We start from the raw sequence: 17,938 nt of genomic DNA on the forward strand, positions 1-17,938 counted from the left end.
TTACTGTTAAATATTGTGTATGTAATGTTTTGCTATGTTGTTGTTCGGGCTTGTCCCTGTGTAAGCTGCCCCGAGTCCCTTTGGGGAGATGGTTGGCGGGATATAAGAATAAAGTTGTTGTTGTTGTTGTTGTTGTTGTTGTTGTTGTTGTTGTTATTATTATTATTATTATTATTATTATTGCTTAGATCCAGAAAGAGCATGCCAGTATTTAAAGATCTACAGGGGAGGGGTTTTTCTTCATCCCACCAACTTCATAAGCTCACTCGGAGAGGACACCAGATAGAGCATGCTCACTGGCTGCTCCCATTATCTGTAATTCCTTCCATGGGAGGCTAGCCCTGCTTCCCCTTTGCTGACAGAAGTGAGCTTATTACACCTATACTAAAGTCACTCCACTGGCTGCCAATTAGTTTCCAGGCAAAGTGTTGGTTATAACCATTAAAGCCCTACATGGTTTGGGCTCAGGTTATCTACAAAATCGCCTTCTCTTGCACAATCCACCCCAGGCATTTGGGTCCTCTGGAGGATGCTTACTCCAACCAGCCGGAACCTGACTGGCAACCATCAAATAGAAGACCTTTTCATCAGCCACTCCAAGACCTTAAATGAGCTGTCATATTTTAAGATACATTTGAATACTTATCTCTTCTAGCAGTCCTAACCAGTTAATTTGAAACTGTGAATTTTAACTTTACATTTTATTAGTACTGGTGTCAATATTGCTTCTGTGTATTTTAATATATGCATTTTAATAGTATTATACTTTATCTGGATGTTTTAATCATGTTATACTCTACCTTGAAGTGTAAAGAGAGGTGGGAAACAAACTATTATTATTATTATTATTATTATTATTATTATTATTATTATTGCTGTTGTTGTTCAAGCAGGCTTTTAATGTTTAAACATAGAGACTTCGCATTGGGATGAGTGTTTATTCTTTAACATCTATATGTTTTTAAAGGTTAAATGTAAGTCTTTTAAACGTTTAAGCATTTGATTGGGTGATTTTTAACTGTTTTAACATTTTTATTAATTGACTCTCTTTGTGAGTTTGTGAGGCATTTCTGGATTCCACTCTAGGAGACATCCAGCAGACAAATGAAACCAATCTATCAATTAATAGTAAAGACACACTTTTTCATCAACAACTAAAAATATTTTATGTATTTTGCATCCCTGGCAGTCATTCAAATAATATTGGAAAGTTAGGCATGATTACATGCTGAGTATTTGCCATAGTCATGTTTTAGGTCTCTCTACAGCTGTCCAAGAGGACCAGAAGTGCCTACCACCATAAACAGTTGCCATATGCATATCACAGCCTAGTGTTTACAATCTAGACCAAGCAGCCTTATATGCTGGAAAATATAAATAATATTCACCGTTACCCTTTTTTGGGGAGGAAGGACAAACCTGTAATTTTTGCTGCCTTTTCTTCCTGGTTCACTCTGTTCTCTTCATCATCTTCATTATCTTCTTCAAAATCATCTAAATTTCCAATATCTGCTTGTTTCATGCTCATCAGACTTGCCAGGCTTTGCATGTCTTCATCCCTAACAACAATAAAAACCCCCATGATATTATTCTTATTGTTCATTGTTATTCAGTCAATACAAATAAACTGCAGACACCAGTTATATTAGTCATAATTTCTTGCCACAAGGTACCCAAGACTCTATTCAATTGCATCCTCATTTTTAAATGTATCCCAAATGGCAACTTGTTGTCTCTGACTGGACTCAGTCTCTTCCCAAAATGCAAACCCATTCTAACCATCAAGAGAGAGATCTTTTATGCACATATGTCAAAGATAAGTTATACACAGAGATCAATTTCTTCTATTAGTGAGAGAAGACAAGGTGTAACTTGTGCTGCTTTTGCCTGGCTCTTAAATACAGCAAACTGGAGAATGCCATAACAACTAATGTTTCTCATCTATGTGTGTGCTATAGATAATAACTCCACAATGCAAGTCCATATTGTCCTTTCATATTGTTTTAGAACAGAACTTTCCAAAGTTTGGTGACACACGTTTTATCCTTTTGCGACACAATAATTCAGTTTAACTAACAAACTGGAGGTTAAATCAACCCCTTTTAAGATTTATATTGTATATATACATACAATATATATAATAAAACATAATACAATACAAATGAAGTTTGGTCATTTTTCCTTTACACTGCAGTTGATTCTTGTGTAGTTTCCTCTCTAGCCGCTCTATCTGGTTAATCACAAACATAATTGTCAACAGATTTTCTTTTCTTAATTAGAAACATATCTATTTTAGTGATAATTACTGCAACTCAATCAACATACTGTGCAAATATTAAAAGCTATAACAGTACCTACATTTGAACAGATCAGCACTTCACTTCTATAAAGATTAACCCTTGCTGGAGTCTTTAAACAAGAGGCTGGATGGCCACCCGTGGGTTCTTTGATTGCGCATTCCTGCTTGACTGAAGGGGGTTGGACTAGATGCTCTTTAGGGGTATCTTCCAAACTGAGTGAAGTATAGACTGCCAGAGAGGTCAGTGGAGTCTCCTTCTCTAGAGATTTTTGAACTGAGGTTGGATGGCTGTCTGTAGGGAGGGCTTTGACTGTGTCTTCCTGACTGACTGAAGGGGTTGAACTGGATGCCCTCTGGGGATATCTTTCAACTCTCCTTCCCCCTGCAGCCAACATTAGACTTCAGTCAGGCAAAAATTTAGCTCTCCATTTCCTCGTCTACCTGGGCGAAGAGCCTAGTTCTCCCTTTGGCTGCCAGAAGGGTTTATTTTATTTATTTATTTACATCATTTCTACCCAGCCCTTCTCACCCGTAGGGACTCAGGGCAGCTTACAACAGTCGGCAATTCCATTGCCCCAAAAACACATTCAATAAACAACAGCAGTTCAATAAACAATAACAATACTAAAATCAATTAAACCTTATATTAACTCTATTAAAACATGAATTATAAAAATATTAAAATGTGTGAGTAATTAGATTCATCCGCTGACACCTTTCGCGTACGCCTTGATTTGGCCATATCATCTCAGATATTTATTCCTCAAACGTTTGAGTACACAGCCATGTCTTGACTGCTTTTCTAAAACTTAGAGAAGTGTCGGGGCTTGTCGGATACTACTGGGGAGAGCATTCCATAGCCGGGGAGCCACAACCGAGAAGGCCCTGTCCCTTGTTCCCACCAGCCAAGCCTGCGAGGCAGGTGGGACCGAGAGCAGGGCCTCTCCAGATGATCTCAACAACCTAGTTGGTTCATAGGAGAGATACCTTCGGACAAGTAGATTGGGCCAGAACCGTTTAGGGCTTTATAGGTCAAAACCAACACTTTGAATTGGGCTCGGTAGCATATTGGCAGCCAGTGGAGCTGGCTTAGCAGGGGGGTGGTACGCTCCCTGTATGCCGCTCCAGTTATTAATCTGGCTGCCACCCGTTGTACCAGCTGGAGCTTCCAGGTCGTCTTCAAAGGCAACCCCATGTAGAGAGCATTGCAGTAATCCAAGCGGGATGTAACCAGAGCGTGGACCACCGTGGCCAAGTCAGGCTTCCCAAGGTACGGGCGCAGCTGGTGCACAAGTCTGAGTTGTGCAAAGGCTCCCCTGGCCACCGCCAAGACCTGGGGTTCCAGGCTCAGCGATGAGTCCAGGATCACCCCCAGACTGCGAACCTGTGTCTTCAGGGGGAGGGTGACCCCATCCAACACAGGTTGCAACCCCATACCCTGTTCAGCCTTACGACTGACTAGGAGGACCTCTGTCTTGTCTGGATTAAGTTTCAATTTGTTTGCCCTCATCCAGTCTGACACAGCGGCCAAGCACCGGTTCAGGACCTGAACAGCCTCCTTAGTGACAGGTGGGAAGGAGTGACAGAGCTGGACATCATCTGCATACAGATGACACCGCACCTCGAAACTCCGGATGATCTCTCCCAGCAGCTTCATGTAAATGTTAAACAACATGGGGGACAGTACTGACCCCTGCGGGACCCCTCAAGTCAATGGTTGTGGGGCCGAGCAGGTGTCTCCCAGTGACACCATCTGGGACCGACCCTCCAGGAATGAGCAGAGCCACTGCAAAACAGTACCTCCAAGACCCATCCCCATGAGGCGTCCCAAAAGGATACTGTGATCGACAGTATTGAAGGCTGCTGAGAGGTCCAGCAGAACCAGCAGGGACACACTTCCCCTGTCCAGTTCCCAGCGTAGATCATCGACTAAGGCGACCAAGGCTGTCTCGGTACCATGTCCCGGCCTAAAGCCAGACTGCGCCGGATCTAGAAAATCAGTGTCAACCAAGAATGTCTGGAGTTGTGTGGCCACCACACGTTCCACAACCTTGCCCAAAAAGGGGAGATTGGAAATAGGCCGAAAGTTATCCAATTGAGTGGGGTCCAGTGATGGCTTCTTCAACAGCGGCTTGATCACAATCAATTTAAGGCTCACTGGAAATATGCCTTCCCGAAGGGAGGCATTCATCACCACCTTCACCCACTCGGCCAATCCCCCTTTGGCTTCTCTCACCAGCCAGGATGGGTAGGAGTCTAGGATGCATGTGGTAGGCCTCACCTCTCCAAGCACCTTGTCCACATCCTCAGGCTGAACCAATTGAAACGAATCCATCAAAATTGGACAAGCAGATGCTCTAGGTACATCCTTGGAGACTGCCATTAACATGGTGTCAAAGCCAGAACGGATCAAAGCGACTTTGTCCGCAAAGAACTGAGCAAATGCTTCACAGCGAGCTGCCGAGTTGTCAGGGATCCCGTCCTGGGAGACGGGATATAACAAACCTCTGACCACTCGAAACAGCTCCGCCGGACGGTTCTTTGCAGACGCAATATTAGCTGCAAAGAAAACGTTCTTTGCAGCATCTATTGCCGCGGCATATGTCCTAAGATAGGAACACAGCTGTGTTCGATTTGACTCGCTCGGCTTTGAACGCCACATGCCCTCTAGTCCCCTCTTATTTCGCTTCATCGCTGCCAGCTCCTCAGTGAACCAAGGAGATGGTTTAGCTCGGGTACTCGAGAGGGGACGTTCTGGAGCAATCATGTCGATCGTTTAGCTCTCCCTCCTACTCCTCACTCACCCCCCCCCCCCCGGCCTTCCATGGCTGGGGCCAGAGAGCTGAGGACAACAAAAAGGAGGAAGGCATCAGGCTTGGCACTGCCACCCACTGCTGCTGTTGCTATCACTAATATCTCCTTGTCCTCTAGGGTACGCCAGTTTGCTCCCTTACCAGACAAAGACTTCTGTGTCAAGAGATTGGGCACCTGAAGGCCAAGATGAAATTGCACTAGGAATTCCCAACTCAAACTTGATTTTCTTATCCAAATGTGCTACAGGAGACTACTGTGTGTGATAGAATTATAATAAACTGAAACAAATATTAACACAGAATCTCATGATCTGGAAATGCAAACATACTTTATTACAACATTAAAAAACAAAATAAATGCAAGAGTCAATAACAGCACAAAGAACTTACGTTGCTTTTCCTTCCCTCAGAAAAATACATGATAAAGAAAACTGCAGGGTGGCAGATAAAACTTTCTTAGATAAAGGCTTGAATTTCAACTTGACATCTGTCTGTGTAGGCATTGGACTGGCATATTGCTTCATGTTAATACTGCTTGTAGCAAGAGCTTTCCGGCGTCCAGAAGGAGATTCCTAAAACAAGATATCAATCATTATGAAGTAATATTGTTAAAATCAAATATTTTCATACCATGTGTAATTAATAATTTGATGCACACTCTGTCTTTCTTCTATGATCCTCAAAGCGCTCTCCAATCTTGGCACTAAAAAACAAGATTTTCAAAACTTTGCAACATATGTAACATGTAACAAATTAGGTTACAGATGAGCAAAAATAATACAGGGGTAAGCAGTATTAGGTTTATATACAAAAGGAGTTTAAGAAGAGGTGCAAGAATTTTCAATAACTGTTTTCATAACACACCAAGCAATTCATCTTAGCAGTTGGATAAAAATATGTATTATTTCAAAATACAGCACAATAGCAGATTGGTATTGTTCTTACTTATACACAGAAATTGAATTCCCTACTCACATATTTCCTTTAAAATATGTCCAAACTTCTGAGCTAATCTTCATTGATCAACAATGGCAAAAAGAGGAAAGAAAATATCACTTTTGGGTGATAATCACATATCTTTAACTGAACTCGATATGAACTATTTGCATATCCTTAAGTATTCCTTCTGTGAGGATCTACATTCTTCTCTAGGGCTTATTGCATTTTAAAAATTAACTCATATTAGCTACATACAGCAATAATTTTGGTTCTTATTACTATGCATAATCTGACAGGAAGATTAATACTCTTTCCCCAAAAACCTTAAGGTATTCTTCATTGGTTACATATTACACTCTTGGCATTCTGCTTGGCAAAAAGTGTCAGGTATCTTCAGGAAAGACTGCTTGAATGTTTGATAATGCTAATATATATTATTCAAAGGCAATAACAGTGGCATTATCTTCCTATTTAGATAATATTTAATTAACAGGCAACTAATGGGTGGAAGGCTTGGCCAGTTGGAATAATCTTTATGATTCCCCGTGAATGTTGAGGGAAGGTGGCACATGTTTTTATTTACAATGCACATAACTATGATAAACTGTTCTGACATAAAGGTCCATCAGGCCACTGTCTATATCATATTTGCAAAATTCATTGTGCTCAACTTAACAAATACAGAAAACAAACCAATATTACAATTAATTATATGGCATTAATATGTAACATTAAATCAACAACAAATCATGTAAAGGGTATCAAAAGTTTAAATGAGTACAATGCATATCAGCAGGGAAGGTCACAATATCCAACATCTATAATAACGTGATAGCTGCTAAGCAGTCCACTAAGAGATCCAACTGTAAGACAATTCAATTAAAACATACATCAAAAAATACATCCTGTCCTCAAATGACAGAAACAGAGGTTTCAGCTTTGAAGACTTTACAGACAAAGAAATTAAAATATATTCAACCTCCTTTAAAAAGTAATATCTATGCTAGCAATTTGCATTTTGGCAATTTAAGCAAAATTATTTTGATTATTTTAACACAAAAAGCACAATCTGCAAACATAGTACACAGAATGCCTCTTTCCTTCCTGATGAATTTAGCAGTTGAACTTTAGTAGCAAATGGGTGAAACTAGTCGAACCTGGTAGAATATATTCAATCTTTAGCAACCGGAGCTTCAGAGGACAAGAAAATGCCTGATGCCAGCTTTGAAACTCATAGTTTTTCAGTTAGCAAGGGTTGGGCAGGCTGCATGGGAGACGAGCAGGAGTAAAGTTGGAAATGGGTTTATTATTTGGCTTTACCATTTATTTAACTCTTCTACCATCTCTTGGGTTGGGTCACTATTCCTCAAAGTTGGTGTCCCAGGATGAGCCCAGGACAACATCCATCTTTTGGAAAATGATACTGAAGCACAGACTGAGATTAGGCACTTTTAAACATTTATTGAAAAAACTGAATATTCCTAATATGCATTCTCAGCTATTTCAGTGTTTGAAGATGTAACATATGAGCCTTTATGGGAACATTATAGGTTGCAAAAAGAAGATGAGAGATTGTTTTTCATTTTTCAGACATGTAAAGAAGAATAACATGCTTAAAGATCAATATTGCCTCTAGACAGAAACTGTACGCTGTCTTTTTGTGGTTCAGTTCTTCAGCAAAATAGTACTCAACAATTTGGGCAGGGCAAAATAGAGACTTTCACTGCAAGAACAATAGGGAACTAATGAAGCATAAACATTTCCTTAAAACGATGGTAGGCACACCTTAGTAACAAATCAACATTCCCTGGTATTACAAACGAGCATTCTTTTGATGGAACTGGTAGAGGCAGGACTGTCAGTTCTGTAGTTGTGTGTTAAGACAGTCATAATACAACCACAGCTGAAATGGTCTGGCTTTGGGTTTTTGCTATTCTCAGAGTTTGTATATGATCTTTAGATCTTCTTTTCCTTTTGTTTGGAAAGGAAAGTATATGTTATGAACTAGATAGAATGATTCACTGGGAATAGAAAAGGGAATGTGGATTCCAATCCATGCATTTCCTAAGAGACCTCAAGTCAGGTTACACCTGTCATTCCAACCTACCTTACCCTTAGAGAAAAGGTAAGATAAATATGATATTTAAAAACCCAACTATTTTACCATTCAGCAAGTTAGAACGAATCATTTCTTAGCCTTTCCCAAACCAGTAACTGATCATTTGGAGAAGAAAAAACAGTATCTTTGCAATAAAGTATAACAATAAATGTACAAGCGAGGATTCGTGATCCTTTGTAGCTGTCCAGTTTTCTGGAAGCTGAACATCATTCCCAGGTGCATGTATTTGAATCAAATATATGCTCTGAAATTCTGCCACTGCTATAAGAGAAATATATAGAGAGAGATAGAGAGATAGCTGACAGGCCTGTCATGTTTGTTTTGCTGTCTGTGCCCCTGTTGAGAAAACTTCACCTCATTTTCTGTCTCCGTGTTAATTGGATTTTGAAAAATGTGGCTTCTTGTGGAAACAAGGATCGGTGATAAAATTTCAGTGGAGACACCTTTTCTCCATGATAAGTCTTTCAGGAGTGAACTTCCCTTCCTAAAGATAGAAATATCTCACTCCCTGTTGTCTCATCCCCATTTGTAACAATGAGTCATTTGTAAGTCAGCTGCAACTTGGGGTCTACCTGTATTATGTCATCCCAAAATATCTTGCTTCAAATAAACAACTCATGATCTCATGATGTGGGCTAGACAAAACTACGGTTAGGTGGATCTGTAATTGGCTAAGTGAACGAACCCAAAGGGTGCTCACCAATGCGTCGTCTTCATCATGGAAAGAAGTGACAAGTGGAGTGCCGCAGGGCTCCGTCCTGGGCCCGGTTCTGTTCAACATCTTTATTAACGACTTAGACGAAGGGTTAGAAGGCACGATCATCAAGTTTGCAGATGACACCAAACTCGGAGGGATAGCTAACACTCCAGAAGACAGGAGCAGAATTCAAAACGATCTTGACAGACTAGAGAGATGGGCCGAAACTAACAAAATGAAGTTCAACAGGGACAAATGCAAGATACTTCACTTCGGCAGAAAAAATGGAAATCAAAGATACAGAATGGGGGACGCCTGGCTTGACAGCAGTGTGTGCGAAAAAGATCTTGGAGTCCTCGTGGACAACAAGTTAAACATGAGCCTACAATGTGATGCGGCAGCTAAAAAAGCCAATGGGATTTTGGCCTGCATCAATAGGGGAATAACGTCTAGATCCAGGGAAGTCATGCTCCCCCTCTATTCTGCCTTGGTCAGACCACACCTGGAATACTGTGTCCAGTTTTGGGCACCGCAGATGAAGGGAGATGCTGACAAGCTGGAAAGCGTCCAGAGGAGGGCAACTAAAATGATTAAGGGTCTGGAGAACAAGCCCTATGAGGAGAGGCTTAAAGAGCTGGGCATGTTTAGCCTGCAGAAGAGAAGGCTGAGAGGAGACATGATAGCCATGTACAAATATGTGAAGGGAAGTCATAGGGAGGAGGGAGCAAGCTTATTTTCTGCTGCCCTGCAGACTAGGACACGGAACAATGGCTTCAAACTACAGGAAAGGAGATTCCACCTGAACATCAGGAAGAACTTCCTCACTGTGAGGGCTGTTCGGCAGTGGAACTCTCTCCCCCGGGCCGTGGTGGAGGCTCCTTCTTTGGAGGCTTTTAAGCAGAGGCTGGATGGCCATCTGTCGGGGGTGCTTTGAATGCGATTTCCTGCTTCTTAGCGGGGGGTTGGACTAGATGGCCCTTGAGGTCTCTTCCAACTCTACTATTCTTTGATTCTATGATTCTAAACTGAGTCTTTATAATTTTTACTATTAAACACAATATAAAATCAACACACATTTACGCATAAAACACATTAAGATATTTCAGTACTTCTTAAACTAATCAATGTGTAATCCCCACCCCATGTGATCTATAGCAGAGAAGGCAATCTATAGTAGAGATCCAACCTAGAGTAAAGCATCCAACCTTAAATTCCTCCTCTTTTGGATAAATACTGCTAGCATAATTGTGTCTGTTGTTTATAAGAATTCTTTCCTTTACTTGAAAATTGTCCAGGAACCCACAGCTGGCAGTTTCTGGACTACTGGTAGCACTGATCTATGGAACAGTGCCTTGAAGGGCAGGAGGAAAATTGTTTGCCCACATACAGTACTTGTCTATTCCCTTCCTTCATCTCCAGTTATATCCAACTTTGATTAATGTATTTTGGTTTAAATCACACTTTCCTGTGATAGCCAAATGAGAAAACTGTGGTTTAAAGACCAACTACAAATCAGGATCTGAATTAGTGTCAGATTCTGCTTTCACACAATGGTTTCTAAACAGTTATTGAAATAGTTTCCTGTTTTAACTTTGCAAATAAGCATAGAATTTGTTTCAAGACAAGGGAAATTGCATGGGCATACAGCACATTCTCCATCTGAAAAATTACTATTAATCAGAGTAAAATAATTGCATGAACAATACAATTTTCAAAATGATCTCTTAATTTCAACTGATTTCAAACTCAGTATGATTATTCTCCAAATCTAGAACTAAAGATTCCTTGCTAAGTGTGACAGACATATTTTGGCAGCTGGGAAAATCTACACCCTCATTTCAGGGCTGGTTTATCTGCCTTAGATGAGAAAAGGAGGCACGAGAATCTATTGTTTAAAAAGATCTTGCAAGCATATATTTCCCATAACTATTTAGATTTCTATTTAAAAATGGCTTACTAATAAATAACAGTGTCTGATAGCTAATATTTTACAGATGGTATGGTAGTCCAAGAGAGCCATTCCATTGCAAAGGTAATTATTTGATTACTGAAAAAAATATAAATTAACACAAAACAAAATTATGTTTTTCTACAGTGCTGCAGTTTTAAAAAAACCTATGTACCTTAATATGGAATTATTGTCATGAGTGATACTCTTTCGAATACTATATGACTAGAAAAGAAAATGTGATGCATGAAACAAGTATTTTGATCAAACCCAGCAATATGCTGGTCTCCCAATATTTTTCCTTCTACCATAACAGCTATCATGCTGAATAGAAATGGAGGGTCTATATTGGTGAAACAGCAGTTTTCTAACAATGAAGTGTTTGGGTTTAGAAGACAGCAATTCTCAAGGTTGCAAACTTTCACAATTTTTTTTGCAAGTGCTGCAATTTGCAGGGTTTCTTAAAAGTTTTTGAAGTGCAGAAACTAACCAACTTCTTTGTCATCTATCCCAAGTTATTTGAAAATATTTTTTGGACATTAACATCTATTGGGTAAAAAAGACAACAAATTATGTCGCTCTTTCCTCATTATTGAAAACAAAGCAGGTAAAGGTTAGATTTTTGAAGATTAATTTCAAAGCCAGGTGCCCTGGAGTTCCAGTATATCATAATAATAATAATAATAACAACAACAACAACAACAACAACAACAACAACAACAACAACAACAACACATTGCATGGAAAGTTCCTTGACAAAATTGAAGGAAAAGCTGATAAGGAGAAGACCTGGCTATGGCTCACGAATGGGACACTGAAGAAGGAGACAGAAGGCCTGATTCTTGCAGACCAGGAGCAAGCCATCAGAACAAATGCAATTAAGGCCAAGATCGAAAAATCAGCTGATGACCCAAAATGCAGACTGTGCAAGGAAGCTGACGAAACCATTGATCATATCCTCAGCTGCTGTAAGAAAATCGCACAGACAGACTACAAACAGAGGCACAACTATGTGGCCCAAATGATTCATTGGAACTTATGCCTCAAGTACCACCTCCCAGCAGCAAAGAACTGGTGGGATCACAAACCTGCAAAAGTATTGGAAAATGAGCATACTGTGGAACTTCCGAATCCAGACTGACAAAGTCCTGGAACACAACACACCACACATCACAGTTGTGGAAAAGAAAAAGGTTTGGATCATTGATGTTGCCATCCCAGGTGACAGTGCATTGATGAAAAACAACAGGAAAAACTCAGCCGCTATCAGGACCTCAAGTTCGAACTTCAAAGACTCTGGCAGAAACCAGTGCAGGTGGTCCCGGTGGTGATCGGCACACTGGGTGCCGTGCCAAAAGATCTCAGCTGGCATTTGGAAACAATAGACATTGACAAAATTACGATCTACCAACTGCAAAAGGCCACCCTACTGGGATCTGCACACATCATTCGAAAATACATCACACAGTCCTAGACACTTGTGTGACTTGTGATTTTGTGATACGAAATCCAGCATATCTATCTTGTTTGCTGTGTCATAATAAAATAATAATAATAATAATAATAATAATAATAATAATAATAATAATAATAATTGAAGGAAAAGCTGACAAGGAGAAGACCTGGCTCTGGCTCACGAATGGGACCCTGAAGAAGGAGACAGAAGGCCTGATCCTTGCAGCCCAGGAGCAAGCCATCAGAACAAATGCAATTAAGGCCAAGATTGAAAAATCAGCTGATGACCCAAAATGCAGACTGTGCAAGGAAGCTGACGAAACCATTGATCATCTCCTCAGCTGCTGTAAGAAAATTGCACAGACAGACTACAAACAGAGGCATAACTGTGTGGCCCAAATGATCCATTGGAACTTATGCATCAAGTACCACCTGCCAGCAGCAAAGAACTGGTGGGATCACAAACCAGCAAAGGTCGTGGAAAATGAACACGCAAAGATACTGTGGGACTTCCGAATCCAGACTGACAAAGTTCTGGAACACAACACACCAGATATCACAGTTGTGGAAAAGAACAAGGTTTGGATCATTGATGTTGCCATCCCAGGTGACAGTCGCATTGATGAAAAACAACAGGAAAAACTCAGCCGCTATCAGGACCTCAAGATTGAACTTCAAAGACTCTGGCAGAAACCAGTGCAGGTGGTCCCGGTGGTGATGGGCACATTGGGTGCCGTGCCAAAAGATCTCAGCCGGCATTTGGAAACAATAGACATTGACAAAATTACGATCTGCCAACTGCAAAAGGCCACCCTGCTGGGATCTGCACGCATCATCCGAAAATACATCACACAGTCCTAGACACTTGGGAAGTGTTCGACTTGTGGTTTTGTGAAACGAAATCCAGCATGTCTATCTTGTTTGCTGTGTCATACAACATCGTTGTGTCAATAATAATAATAATAATAATAATAATAATAATAATAATAATTCTTTATTTATACCCTGCTTTTCTCCCTCATAGGACCCAAAGTGGCTTACAACATCTTAAAATTATACAAACAGACCAAATACATCAATAATAAATATGAATATCATAAAATAAGCAATTAAAAAAACCAGATTACAATATACAGTCACATTTGTGTGGCATCATGTCAAGTTATAAACAATCAGATCATTATTATACTATCTCTCATTGCCTCCATACCTGCTTACTTTTCAAAGAGCTCACTATTTGCAAAATATTTTGTCCTGGCAAACCAACAGACTGAGTAACCCTAAAACAGAACACAGAATGAAGCAAATCAGCGCAAACATTTCTCTCATTACAGACAAACCAGTCCAATATTTACAGATCTCAAGACTCTTAAATAAGGATGCACTTCTGATTAAATTTTAGTGAAGTGAAACAAAAATAATTGTCAAGAGAGCAGGATGATTACCTTTTTCAAGATTTACATGCTTTGTGTATGTCTTATGTACATTTTTACATTGTTGTACATTGGCAGAAATGTTGGTCACAAGTCACTTATTCCAGAGTAGTACTAGCAATTACTGCAATAGTTCATCTTTGGAGAAAACCTATTATGGAATTCAGTCAAAACGAATGTAATAAACCCATTAATTTTTAAAGACTGCAACTTCATAATGAAAGATTATGAGTGTTACAGTCGATCTCAGTTAAACATAACATATTAATGACTGTGAGGGAGATGGCAGTCTTATGTATGTGTGGGGCTGATATTGTATTGCACTTGGACACATTCTGGAACACATTGGCTCCATCTGCAATCAAACAACAAACTCCCACAAAAGGAGGTGAAAGAAAAGCCCTTAATGTGTTCTGTGGTTATTTGTGAAGAATGTGTTCAAAATTTCCAAGATATGTGCAAAGCATGCTATCAGGTTATCTAGAAACATAGTAAATACATCATTTCCTTCCTCAAACCTGGCTCAAAATAAATGATAATCATTGGGGAGGGGGATGACACAATACTTTTCAGACTTGGGTCCCACAAAAAAAGCCTGATGATATCCTCCCCCCCCCCCCCCCCCCCGCTGCAGGACTACAAAATAAAACGAGTCCCTGATTCATGGTCTCTTAAGCTACATCACAAGTTCCATATTGCTTAGGCTATGCTAAAGAGATCACTGCTTCACCAGCAGACCAAAATGGATCACTACAGAATCTAATTTGTGGAAGTATAGAGCAATTAAATGGTAAAATAGGCAAGCTACAGGAAGCTCTCTCGACTGGAGAGAGTAAATTATAAACTATGTCAGTTAAAATAATTTAGACAGTTGGATGGAAGATTTTGAGGGCCAAATGCAAGCAACACAATCTTTGATGAAAAGGTGCTTAAACGGAACATCATGGCTCAAGATATTCTGAATGTTTATTAAGGATGATGATGCATATGAATGGAGAAGCTAATTTTTTTAATATGGAATATGCCAGGAATATTCAAGTTCCCAATTATAAGAATGGCAGAAAAGACATACATTCTTAAAAAGAGTGGCAGCAACTCTGGGTATAGCAAGAAGAGTTGGGGTAAAAGCAGAGAGAAATAAGAAGATACCAACTCTTTGAAAACATTTCCCTCTTGTACTTCTTCTTAGTTTCTTAGGCTGATCCCATGAAGAAGCTCTTCTCCTTAGGGGGTGTTACCAGCATCATATGTAGCTAAAGCAAAAATGCTTTGCTTGAATATGGAAACATTCCAAGATCTTGTTGAATAATGCTGATGTTGGAATCTGATGAAAATGTACATTTGAATAGAGTTAAGAGTGAGAAGTGGTTGAGCATGATATACCAACATAAAAAAGGGAAACAATGAATCATAGCCTTTGGAGGAAATATCCAAACTGTAGAGTGAGACATGGAATATCTAAAGCACAAGCAGACATGTGGTACTGACTTGGTAATCTTTCCCTTTAGGAAAGACATGAATTTATTGATTCCTGAATTATGATATAATTATGACTTAGTATAAAGTCACGTTGGTGTTTGAAAAAGGTATCCCAAAGTGAGATATAATTGTAGTCAATGGATTCCAGAGTGCTGGAGACTTGCAAGTCAGAATAGTAACATTAACAGAAGCTTATCAATTTTTATAAAGATTTTTAAAAGTAATACAGCAAAAGTTGCTTCCATTAATTTTTTTTTTAAAAAAACAGACCAAGTGTCATAGTTTAAAATGCAATGAATACCAAAGTCAAATATGATATAGTGTCGGCAGCTAAGTTTGTTAATGGAACACTGGTATTTAGTGAGAAGGCCCTTTTTAGATAGCAGAAGGAGGAAACATATTCTGGGTTGTCTCCTCCCATCTGAAAGTGGCAGGATCTATGCTAATTAATTTCAATATTTACCTCCTTGAAGAAACAACCCCTCCCAGCTACAGACACAAGAAAAATAAAAAATATCAAACTTCAACAAACCAGCTAGAGGGGACAACAGAGGTCTGCTCAGTTATTTGGTCTTCTTACCCTGAGGAGAAATTACACCTGAATGTGGAATTTCCAAAGGATAAATCCCCATGTATATCTAGATAGCTTCTGCATGCAGCTCTTCTTGATAATCAAAGCCCTTGCACTTATCTGCCAGTTTAGCAAAGACCCAATTCCACTGCCCAAACAAATAATGTTATGCACCTCGGTTTCTCCTGCCCCCAACTGCTACACAGGACAATTTCTAAAACCTTCTGAATTTATTTAAACTAGAAGAAAAAGTGTGTTCAATAAAATGAGAAATCAACAATACAGAACTTCTAACTCAGAATAAAATCCATCCTTTAGTATTGATTTCCTTTTCTGAAAATAACAAGTGACTATATTATCTGGGAGTTTCTCTCCCTTCCCCTACAACAATAATATGAAAGAAGGACAAACAGAAAATTGACGCCCCAACCCCATCTATACTTGCAAAAGTGAAATATGCTTTTTAAAACTAATATTCTTAGCACTAAATGGAGACTGATTTAACATATTTCCCAGTATGGGTTACTCCTATCTGCTGTGATAATCATAAAAATATGCAGCAGGCCTTTGCGATACTTGGAAGATGAAGCAATTTGTGGAACTCTCCCAAGGTATTTATCTGCAAATACCTTTTTCAGCCAGTTTTTACCATGTTATATGCCAAGGTTTAAAACAATTCTGCTAGCATCAAGAAACAAGAACTCTAAAAGGCAGTATTTAATTGCCAATATTTGCTTCAACTTTATGTTTCATTTTAATTTGCTGTTTCCTTTTAAAAAGTTCCATCACAAACAGATTTAATTTTCTTTCCAGAGAATGCACAAATTAGTTATGGATGGTTAACAAAGCGTTCCTTCTTTTATTTGCTTTGGCTAAGAAATGTTCAGTATTATATTCATGTGAACGAAGCACTTCATTTTGTATGCTGGCTAAATATAAAACCATGTTGATAAAGAGTATCACATGTTTGGGCTTACATATTATAATCAACAAAAAGATGTGTTTCTCAATATTTTATCAAACTATATTTCTAGCTTTTACAGAAGAAAACGTAATACTCAATTATTTCTTCCTATTCAAAGTTATGAAATATAATCCCTAATGGAAAAAAAATACATCACAATGTCATTAATGAATAGCTATTTCTTAGAGAGCCACTGCCACTTGAAATACATTGGGATGGTTTAGACCAGGCCTGCACAACGTGGCAGTAGTAAGGGGGCAAAATTAGATAAGCTAAACCTCTTTGGGCTGCAAACAGGTTTGCATTAGGGTACCTTTCCTTCAGAGCAAGCAGAAAAGAGGATTAGCCTCAATTTCCTTGCCTCCCCCCAGTGATGTGGCAGGTTGCAGTCCTTTTCTGAGGGAAAGAAGAAGTATCTCAGCTCTTGCCTCCACTACTCTTCCTTTCTCTTTGCTTCTGGGTTGCCCCTATCATCTCCTTCTCCTATGGAATGAAAAACTGCCAACTCTGTACCGTACATTTCCCTCATTAGTGAGAAAGAATTGTTACTTCCCTATGAAGACCCCAAAACTTTATGGTGAATCTATGTCTCTCCCTCATAACTGAGGGAAATGAAGAGTTGGGAGCTGATGTTTTTTCCACCGGAAGAGGCGACAGAGGGAACACAGAGGCGAAGAAAAAGGAAGAGTGGAGTAGCCAAGTTTCTCCCTCACAAGTAAACAGTGAAGAGTTGGCAGTTATACCACCAGATGAGAACGGGATAACAAAGGCAAAGAGAAAAGAGCGACATAGACAAGAACTGAGGGCTTTTTTCTTTACCAAGTCCTTCTCCCTCTAAAATGGTCAATCTAATGTTAAATTTTAACATAACCTGGAATCCAAGATTCCAACCTTCCTGAATAAAGGTCCGATGCCCCTTAACATTTCATCCCTGCTCCCCACTATTCGAACCTGTCCAACAACATCCCCAGGATGCGCTTCCTACTGATACCAGCACTTCTAGCATCCTGACTGGATCTACTGGTGGTGTCTCCTAGTCACAGGTGACATAGTTTGGTAACTCTGATGCAGACAGAAAGGAAGTATGTGGGGGTGGAGGAGGGAATGGCGGGTTTCGATTGCTACTCTGTTGTAGTGCTGTGTGTAACCTTGTCTACGGCTTAGGCTTAGAGCGTCTGAGGGCTGCACCAAATCCTTGGGAGGGCTGCATCCAGCACCTGA

At 39.7% G+C, this 17,938-nt stretch overlaps 1 protein-coding gene across 4 annotated transcripts in view; it reads right to left on the bottom strand.

Annotated features, from left to right (window-relative positions):
* The window catches only part of ehbp1 (EH domain binding protein 1), a 305,625-nt gene that overhangs the window by 179,657 nt on the left and 108,030 nt on the right, over nucleotides 1-17,938 (bottom strand). For all 4 annotated transcript variants that reach the window (XM_008114298.3, XM_003215191.4, XM_003215190.4 and 1 more), the window contains exons 6-7: nucleotides 5,503-5,684; nucleotides 1,420-1,559 (exon numbers count right to left, since the gene is read on the bottom strand). In XM_008114298.3, the coding sequence (XP_008112505.2) occupies nucleotides 1,420-1,559; nucleotides 5,503-5,684 (322 nt within the window). The remainder of the gene's footprint in view (nucleotides 1-1,419; nucleotides 1,560-5,502; nucleotides 5,685-17,938) is intronic.

Source organism: Anolis carolinensis, chromosome 1, assembly GCF_035594765.1.
Source record: "Anolis carolinensis isolate JA03-04 chromosome 1, rAnoCar3.1.pri, whole genome shotgun sequence".
NCBI classification, from domain to species: domain Eukaryota; kingdom Metazoa; phylum Chordata; class Lepidosauria; order Squamata; family Dactyloidae; genus Anolis; species Anolis carolinensis.